At 34.8% G+C, this 10,008-nt stretch overlaps 2 protein-coding genes across 6 annotated transcripts; both read right to left on the minus strand.

Annotated features, from left to right (window-relative positions):
- Nucleotides 1-842: 842 nt before the first annotated feature.
- On the minus strand, nt 843-3,807 carry LOC107906874 (putative clathrin assembly protein At2g25430). 4 transcript variants are annotated; one of them, XM_041093222.1, is made up of 3 exons: nt 3,652-3,794; nt 3,308-3,544; nt 843-3,143 (listed from the first exon to the last, which is right to left on the minus strand). In XM_041093222.1, the coding sequence occupies exon 3, from the start codon at nt 3,102-3,104 to the stop codon at nt 1,149-1,151; it is 1,956 nt and encodes a 651-aa protein (XP_040949156.1). In that variant the 5' UTR covers nt 3,105-3,143; nt 3,308-3,544; nt 3,652-3,794; the 3' UTR covers nt 843-1,148. The 4 variants fall into 4 exon arrangements, with proteins under 4 accessions (XP_040949156.1, XP_016689494.2, XP_040949157.1 ...); XM_016834005.2 differs by having other exon boundaries at nt 843-3,148; nt 3,308-3,807; XM_041093223.1 differs by having other exon boundaries at nt 843-3,206; nt 3,308-3,807.
- Nucleotides 3,808-8,115: 4,308 nt separating this feature from the next.
- Nucleotides 8,116-9,705, minus strand: LOC107906873 (auxin-responsive protein IAA29). 2 transcript variants are annotated; one of them, XM_016834003.2, is made up of 4 exons: nt 9,284-9,705; nt 8,934-9,190; nt 8,750-8,834; nt 8,116-8,486 (listed from the first exon to the last, which is right to left on the minus strand). In XM_016834003.2, the coding sequence occupies exons 1-4, from the start codon at nt 9,574-9,576 to the stop codon at nt 8,435-8,437; spliced, it is 687 nt and encodes a 228-aa protein (XP_016689492.2). In that variant the 5' UTR covers nt 9,577-9,705; the 3' UTR covers nt 8,116-8,434. The 2 variants fall into 2 exon arrangements, with proteins under 2 accessions (XP_016689492.2, XP_040949158.1); XM_041093224.1 differs by having other exon boundaries at nt 8,750-8,793; nt 9,284-9,698.
- Nucleotides 9,706-10,008: the final 303 nt, after the last annotated feature.

The raw sequence follows: 10,008 nt of genomic DNA on the forward strand, positions 1-10,008 counted from the left end.
AAACTGTGTATATGCATTTAATGCCTCCCCTTCTCCAAGATTTCCTCAGCTCCAAAGCCAGCACAACTAAGCAGTTGCAGTGAAAGGGAATGTTCCAGGTAGAACAAAGTCCTATCTATATTATAAATTACAACTACAACTACAACAGCCTTTTAACTACCAGGAGGAGAAAACCCAGAATTCTAATGTACATTTTAATATATCATTGGGGATTTCAGGTCCTTTTCATTTTCTCTCTCACAATTATTGCCATGGTGACAATTTGCAAGGCTTGATTTCTACAATCAATTACCGGATTCTCATCACATGTCAATAGGATTTCCGGGCAGCTTAATTTTAAATATTACTTATTTAAACAGAACATCTAAATTACAAAGTATTGAACTAAAAGCGATTAATATGGTCAACTATATCATCAGTCAAGTGTTAATCTAAGACAAACATATTCTACCAGCATAGCTTGTCATGTAAATGTAAATGAAATTAGATGAAACATCAAAGCTGAGGAGTAGTATAGACAAGAATGTAAAGCCCACAAATACGAGCAGTGATCCAAAATAGCTTCCAAGATCAACAAATCAGGTATTCTGGTTTAGAAGCTTAAATATTGGTATAACGCATCACAAAACACAGATCTTTCGGATCAACAGAGAGGGCCATAAACAGATGCGTGCATTAACATTGCAATAAACCCAAACCTCTCTCTCTCTCTTTTGGGTCAATTCACCAACTAAACTGAAACCAATGGCAGACCTAACCAGGAAGAAATGTTAAAAGTAGACATCATAATCTACAAACAGTGAGGGAGAGGAAAACATTTTGGTTAATCAAGCCCAACAAAGTTGAACAAGTTTTAAATTCAATTAATATCAAGTTATTTCAAATGTCTTGAGAAGAGAAAAACATTAAAGATATGAATGTCAATAATATTCTAATATTACAAAGCAAAAAGAGACATTGTAATCGGACCTTGAATCTCCCCGCATCAAAAATCCCACAATAAGTATTTGAACCCAAGTCTCCTCTCTCTTTTCTTCTGATTTTTTTGCACAACTTGAGGAACATCATATCATTTCAAAAGAAAAGCAGAGAAAGAAAACTAGAAAAGATAATACCAAAGTAGGCAAAGAACAGTCATTGTAAGAAAATCAGTAAGGTGTGTAGTAATACCCGGGCGGTGGCCCCATTCCATTAACAGGTGGCATTCCATAAGGCATCACTGGCATCGGTCCAGGTCCATAATATCCAGGGTTGTTAATCTTGGCCAAACTAGATTGACCTTGCATTCCATCCTTCGAATATTGCTGCCATACCTGCTGTTCCTGGACAAGTAAATGTTGCTTCTTTTCCATGTCAGCCATTTGCACATATGAAGGAGGTGGAATGCTCAATGACGCAGCAAATGGGTCTTGATTGACATTCTGAACTGTTCCATCTGGTGCAGGAAGAGCTAAAACCGGTGTCTTCCCTGGCCCTGGCAACGCCACACTACTGGCACTCCCCCCACTTAACTGACCAGTGCTGACATGCTGCCTTACCATTCCCTGATCATACATGCCATTCAACAATAATGGATCAAGCCCACCACCCAAAGCTGCTTTTTGCCTCGACAAATTACTTGCTGACTCAACCAAAGCCAATTCCCAATCTGCCTTCCCTGGTTCAGCAGCTGGGGTTTGCCAAGCAGATGTCAATTCGGGCTGCCCATTTGATGGGAAAGCTTCCCATGATCCATTACCATTATTTGCTGCAGGACCATTAAACAAAGCCAAAGCAAATTTGTTTCCCTGATCATCGGCTGTGACAACATCATCCCTCAAATTCACTAAATCCTCCTGGGGTTCTGGAGGTTTAACAGGCTCCGGCTCTGATGGTGGCGGTGGTGGAGCATAATTCTCAGGTGCAGGTAGCGCCTTTACTTCATTCATATTTGGTTCAGGCTCTTCCTCTTTAGGTGGAGGAGGAAGCTCCTTTCTCTCTGGACTCGTTGGCTTCTTAGCTCTATCCCTCACAAATTCCTCCAATGTCTCCAACAACTTATCTGTAATCCTCTGCACCTCAGGATACTCCGATGACCTAGCCACACCGATATCCTTACACCAATTATAAAATGCAATCAACTCATCAATCTGCTTCGCTGCACTCGCATATGCATCAAATGCCTTAACACAATCTGGGTACTCCATATCAAAAAATCTATCAAGCAACACAGCCAAAACCTCACAAATATCTGCATATAACTGAAAACTTTCTTTCACAACAGGATACAAAGCAATCAAGATCATCCTACCATTCTTAGCCAACCCTGTAGGCCTACAAGACAAGAACCGATCCAACAACCTCTGCAAGTGACCCATCTTCCCAAAAATCCTCTCAGGCTTCATTTCCCTCAATGGGGTCACTGCCTTCTTCTCTTCTCTCCCATCTCTCCCAACCGCCTCACTCATGTCACCAAAAGACCTCGTTCTCCTGGTCATCCCGTAATTCCCATACCCATTATTATCACCTCTGAAATCGCCATAATCATACTCATTCTGCCTTGGTGGCGGTGACCGGAAATTGTCTCTCACACTGTATCTATCATCACCATTTCCATGACTACTTCCCCCAGAACCACTGCCACTGCCTCTTTTCCTATCGAAAAGCATCAATTCAAGTCTTTGATCTAAATACATAGCATAGGTTCTTACAAAAGCAGAATGATCCCAAGAACTCGAGTGAGCCTCATCTCTAAAATCCGACATATTCAACAACCTCGTACCTTTCCTTGTAGCATACAAGATCTCTTCTTGAAACACCGGATCTCCATCATTCATCAGCCTGTGAACAAGCACCAGTGCTTTGAGTGCCACGATCCAGTCACGTGTCTTCCCTAGCCGTTTCGACACAGCCGACACGCACGCGTGAACGTATCCGCGTGAGTACGAGGTCAAATTCAGGATTTCTCGTATGTATTTCTCGTCAGCTGGATCGTCGTCGTGGCTCGTCGCCTTCACGACCGCCACCTCGAGGTCCGGCGCCATGTTGCTCGCTACCTTGGCTATTCCAATGCTCGTTTGGTCCTTAACGGCCCCGATCGCTTTCCGAATCGTGCTCGACGACATCTTTACCGTTTGATTTCAACCAAAATCACCTCCCTCAAACTGATCTAGCGGTAAGTTTAGTTATATTTTCAGCTTTTCAACTCCAAAAGTTAAAAAAAAAATCTAAACAAAATTAATTAACAAACTCTAATAAAGATTAATTAAACCGTTAATGAAGTCTAACTATAAACGAGGAAAAAAAGACGTTGTTTTACATAAAATACCTCCTAGATCTGCGGCGTAAGGAGAAGAAGAAAGCCGGTCAGTCAAAACGGCGACGAAGCAGTTGACTTCGTTCAGCGAAGAAGCACCAGAAAATCGGCGATGGATTCTTCTTATTGTAAGAAGAAGCGGTGGAGAGATGAAGACCGTTGAGATGGAAGTAATGGAAGAGATCTGGCCGCTATCTCGGCATCATGTCTCGTCTCGTATCTTGTGTGTGGTTGAACTTGGAGAGAAAACTGCAACGAGAGATTGGGTTTCGATTTTTAGATGGTTGTGCGGGAAATTATTTAACATATGCAATTTGCAAATACTGTCTACGCGTACGGTTTACGGTGATACCGACATTTTTCCTTTTAAAGAAACTGTTGCTCTTTGGGTAGTGTGTCAAGTCGGGATCCGAATGGGTGTATATGGGAATTCCATTTCTTTATTTTGGTTCTGAACTCTGTAAGGGATTTGAATTTTATAGAAACTTATCACTACGTTCATTCTATTTTGGTTTTCTAAAATGTGTTCCAAATTTAATCAATTTAAAGATGTTCCATCCACACTTTACTACTTTATTAAATAATTGGTGGAACCAACCATCTTTTCCTTTTCTTTTTTTCTCTTTTTTTTGTTGGAATACCAACAATTTTCTTTATAAAAACCATTGTTCCAATGAAAATGACAATATAGATTTAAGTGCATCTAACATGCACTGTTTGGTGCATATACTTTTTAGTGAAAGAATTTATATTGATTTTTTAAAAATATAAAAAGAAATTATGGGTGATACCAAAAGAGTAGTAATCTAACTTTTGTTGTTGGGCGTCCAAGGGGAGTTATATTTATGACCAAACTCAATCCTTTCTTTTTCTCCAAGTCGAATTGTTCGTGAAAACAACTAGTTTGCCCGGCCCAGTACTTTGATGATTCAAACGCTTCATTTAAATTCAATTATAATTTATATATTAATAAATTATTTTAAATTTTATTTTTTGAATGCAATAATGGGATATATTATATTTTAAAAAAATAATTTTAAATATTAAAGTTAGCATTTTTAAAAAATTAATCACTAACCTTAATCATAAATTTATTAAATAATTATAAAAAAAAAATCAGAATTTTTAATATTAGATCAATATTGAATTTAATAGAATTCAACAAAAAAAGGTATATGATAAGGAAGTAATGAAATCAAATCGCGATGCGAATAGACTCGTGTATATATATATACATCGGTCTAAAGTATTATTTGATAAGTTAAAAAAATTGAAAAGTTAAAATTTTATAAATTTTAAATTTATATTATAAAATTGTTTTGTGTATCAATACTAATTTATATTTCATGCTTTAAATTTTATTAATATAATATTTTATATTATTTTAAATAATTTTAAATAAAAGTTAAATGTAATAATTTTAATATTTATTTAAAAATAAAAAAATTATATTAAAAATAAAATAATATGATTATTAAACACATTTAAAAAATTAAATGTTTGAAAATTTTTCAACAAAAATTATACTTTTATTTCTTAACATATTTATATTTTTAAATATTAAATTATCTGACATTCATTGCAGACCTAGAATATAATTTTCTATCACTTTATGATAATCAGAATATGGATCATCATTTACACTATTTACGCAAGGAATCTGTTGGAAAAAAATTATATTTTCGAAGCCTTAAGAAGCTTTAAGGCATACTCTCGATTAGTAAATGTGGAGATTTGAATAATAAAATTATGGTTTTATATTCTATTTCATGAGATCTTTATAATGGTATATCATAAGCTCAAAACGGTTAAGTGGTGAATAATAAATTGATGCTTAAAGTAAACTACTTGTAAATTAAGTTAAGGAAAATGGAAAACTTAGTCCCACATTGATTAAATATCAAGTGTGGAATATGTTTATATATGTGAACCAACTTAATAACTATTAAATGGCTAGATTAATACTTTCTCCTGTGTGTTAGGGTGGTGTAAATCAAAACCCATTAGGTGACGTAAAATGTTTGTGTCTTTCATCATTGTGAATATTTTAACCCGTTATGTAATCTTATCGATATGGAGTTGATGCCTTTAATTTAGGTTTAAATGACTCCTTAATTCACGGGCATATTTTGGCTCCAAAATTTCGAGAGATTTATTTTTTCCCTACATATTTTCCAAACTGTTTTCCAGTGATATACGAAGGCAAGACTATTGTTCGTTGATTATTGCAGCCGTGTTAATGCTGTACTCATCTTGTTCTTCTATCCTGGGAGACAGTCGGCCGAATATGTCTTAAGGAGACTGTCAAAAATAGGCCTCAACTACCAGTATAATATTTCAATCTAATTTTATTTTCTATTTTTCATTTTTTATATATATACATACCCATATATTATTCTGGTTCGATCTTGCGATTTAAATAAATATTTTATATTATTGTTATTTTACTAAGCAACAGAATCCTCTTTGTAGTTAGTAGCAAAAACTCGTGTACCAGCAGGCCTAGAGAAAAGGCAAAAAGAATGTATATAAATTAAAGAAGTGAAAATATAAAAAGCTTCCTTTAGATTTTTATGGAAGCTTCTGGTTTAAAACTTTAAATCCCTTAAAAGCAAAAGGAATTAAAAGGACCACCATTGTTAAAGTGAAAGACAAGACAAAAGGAGAGGCCCAAATATAAAACACGAAGCTCAACCCAGAAGTCTTATTTTGATTTTATTTTTTTTACTCAAATAATATAAAAGTAATTAGGATATTTATTTTAGGGCAATTTACCAATAAAAGCCTTTTTTTTTTTAAATTACCGAAATAGGCCGGTATTTTATTATTTACCGGAATAGGCCATTTTCCCCGAAATCCCGTCCACGTCAGCGCGATGTCAGGGTACGCGTCAGGAAATCACGTCCACGTCAGCGTGAGATGCTGACGTGGACGCGATTTCGGCCCGCGCGTGAACTGTACCCAAAGGTCAAAAAAATAAAATACCGGGCCCATTTCGATAATTTTTAAAAATATAGGGCTTTTTTGTATTTTGAAAAAATAAAATTTGAATCTTTTTGTACTATTTATTTTTTTAATCAATTAACTCTTCAATATTACATCAATAGCAACAAGTACAAAAAAGATTCAAAATTGTTACCAACAAGATTTGAACCAAGGTACTAAGGAAAAATAGCAAGCATCTTTACCAACTAAGCTAAACTAATTAATTGATATGTTATAGAAATACTGTTATTATCTTAATTATATTACTTACGTTATAACGATTTATCGGACCTATTCCATACACGTGTCAAATCAAAAAAAATAATACAACAATTCTGTAAAAAAAATCCGGTGTTTACTTCAAATAAATAAGGAAAATAATGATTTGAATGTTTCAAAATTCAATTCTAAACCGAAAAAATCGAAATTTAGGGGCAAAAAATGATCTTTTTCAACGAAAACTGCGGCAAACCGAGCCAAAAGTTATGGCCTTCCAAAGTTTTCCAAGATAAAAAATATAAACTGTTCATGCCACGTCAGCAAATCGCGTCCTCGTAGGCGCGATTTGTGTCCACGTAATCAAAGCGCGCTGACGTGGACGCGATGTTCTGACACGTCCCCTGACATCGCGCTGACGTGGACGGGATTTCGGGGAAAATGGCCCATTCCGGTAAATAATAAAATACCAAACCCATTTCGGTAAATTTTAAAAAAATAGGGCTTTTTTTTTGTAATTTGCCCTTTATTTTATACCAAACTACATCTAAAGTCATTAAATTATTAGTAAGTTTATGTTTTGATCATTCAATTTTAATAAGTTACAAAATGAGCATAAAACTATTCGAAGCTTTTCATTTAAGCTACTGACTATTCAAAATTTTTTATTTTAGGTTTTTTAAGCCCATTTAACGAGGTCCAAGTGACGATTTGACAATCAATACGATAGATTATTACCCATCAACAAGTAGAACATAATGTAGATCCAAGTCGATCTGGTGATCAGTATTGAAGATTGTAGAAGAAATCTATTTGAATTTTAACTCGTAGATTCGTAACATACAAAATTATTTTATGAAGAAAAAAAACTAAACTATAGAAGAGAATGGAAAGAGAGTTTTCGATTGGTGCAAGCGATATGAACAAAGAAGGTCATACACTAATAATTTTAACAGTCTAGTGACTTAAATGAAAGCTTTTGAATAATTCATTGGCCATTTTGTAATTTTTTGAAGTTGAGTGACCAAAATATAAATTTACTAATAGTTTAATAATCTTAAATGTAGTTTGCTCAATCAGAAATTTCTTTATTAATATTTTTAAAAAGACAATTAGGGATGGCAATGGGGTAGGGTAGGGCGAGTTTTTGCCCGTCTCGATCCCGACTCTTAAGAAAAAAAATCTACCCCAAACCCAAACTCAAAATTTAATAGATGACCCGACTCCGCCCCTGGCACAAATTTAATTTAATTATTTTATTTTTAAGCAAATAGGATTAGCTTTATTGAGTTTGGACTTAAAACCTAATATATTTATTTATTGAAAGTAAAAACTTAATATATATTAGGAGTATTTTTGTAAAAATATCAGAACAGGACGGATTTACCTCAAACCCAACCCACTTATTTTTCTAATTTCACTTTACCCAATTTACTTTCAAAAAAAAAATTATCATTTACTAAGGGTTTAAAATTATTCAATTTTAGCATAAAAAGTGTGCCCGAACTCAAGCATTTGATTCTATAAGCATTCCACTCTTGAAATGTGCAGGACTAAAGTAAATTCCTCCTCTTTTAAAAAGAACCCAAAAGACAAAGGAGAAAAGAAAAAAAAAGCACTCAAATAAAGATTCTTGTGGTACCCTTTTGAACAAACAAAGTGAGGATACAATCTTTGTTAATACATCAAATAAAAGAAAGCTAATTGGAATTAATTATTATGCTTCAATCATCTTTGTTCTGCCTTGGCTAGCTTAGACTATTATAGTGATATATATATATGCTTTCGCACTTCACTCATTTTACATGTTTTTTTCTTTTTTTTTACAAACTACGTACTTATTGGAAGGAACAATTGATATTCAAAGTACTAAAGTTGGTATAAACTAGTAAATTTTGCTTATAAAAGTAGACTGCAAATCCCATCAAACTCCAATGTTCAACCCCAGTTCCTCACTATCTCCATTCGCTGCACACTCCTAACAAAATTTCTGCAAAACCAACATTAATTCATCCAAATTTAGACACTCCTTAACTTGCGTATGTATTTAAAATTCGGTCCAATATGTTAAGTTGATTAAAGTTCTTTTTTATGAGAAGATAATGTAAAAGGATTGCAAATGTTTATAAATGCCGGATAAATTTATGTTTTTTTCTCTTGTACTCCTTCCATGATTTCTATTATTCGCAAAGGTTGCTTGTAATAAGAAAACTAGAGTAAGGGACCAAGAAAAGGAAGGAAAAATATTCTTACTGCCATGGAATATCGCCTGCAATCAGCCAATCTCCTTCTTTGTCCTGGTAGGTGAGAATATAATCATCTTCATCACATTTTTTGTCTGTTCATGACGGGAAAAAGAAAAAAGCAAGCTGAATATTGAGATTTTTGGTATTCTTTTATCTTTTGAGGAATTTATGTATATAATCAATGACTTTACCTTTGGCAAACATGGTGATCAAGGAGTTGGTAAGTGATTGATAAGACTGATAAAGCTTTATATCAATCTTTCTTGTTATTGCTACTCCTTCCATCTTCACCTTAATATAAATGGATCTACCATTTTCATTCTCTGCAACCCTGTTGTTCTCAGCCCTTCCAACTCGGGGCTGCTGCTGCTGCTGCTGGAATATTTTCTTCCTCCATGTTTTAATGGGTGGCCACCCCACAACTTGATCATCTTCCTCTGCGTCGTTCCTAGTACAATCCAACACCCAAACTTAATTAATTTACTATTGATATAGTTCATGTCTTTTTGGGCGGTGGGACTCAATTAAAAGAGATACTTACTCATCCGTTGTTGAAAAAGTTGCTTTCTTTTGATCCTTGTGATCTTCTTCCTCGTTTGGCTGACCACTCCAAAGAAGCAAAGGCTTTGTTCTACACTCTTCTGTAAAGTTTCCAAAAGCCTGCTCGAAACTGCGTTTACTTTTAACACAATCTTTGTCAGCGAAACAACCAGCAGCCTTGTTCCAAGCTTCCAAACCCCCCATTTCTTTGAGCTGATCAAGTCCATGGTTGTTCAAGTCGAACCCCTTTACCATGTTTGGAGTTGGGAGAGCAAGACCAAGTTGAAGCTCCATTTTGATATTGGATTCGGAAAATTAAAAAAAAAGAGAGAGTACAAATTAACAATGTTAAACCTAATAAAATATCAACAAAAGCTAGAGAGATGGGACTTAAAAGCGAATGGAGTTTCTGCTTCAAACTGGGAATGTATTTATATATATATGGGAATGAGTGAAAAAGAAATTGACTAGTGTCTTGTGGAAGAGAGGAAGTTAGTGACAGCATGGAAGTTGGGTCGGCAAAAAGCCTAACATTGATCCGGACAGGTAAGGAAAGGATGCACCAACGTGCCAGAACCACCTAGCCCGGTAGGTTACTTCCAAGTATTCACCCTTTGTTTATGTCCCCACCAATTACCAAACTGACCTACCCTTCTCTCTGCATCAAACTGCTTAATTAACTGTAATCTAAACAGTCTTAAACCTAAAATTAAGTAGCATTTGCAG

This window comes from Gossypium hirsutum, chromosome D05, assembly GCF_007990345.1.
Source record: "Gossypium hirsutum isolate 1008001.06 chromosome D05, Gossypium_hirsutum_v2.1, whole genome shotgun sequence".
NCBI lineage: Eukaryota > Viridiplantae > Streptophyta > Magnoliopsida > Malvales > Malvaceae > Gossypium > Gossypium hirsutum.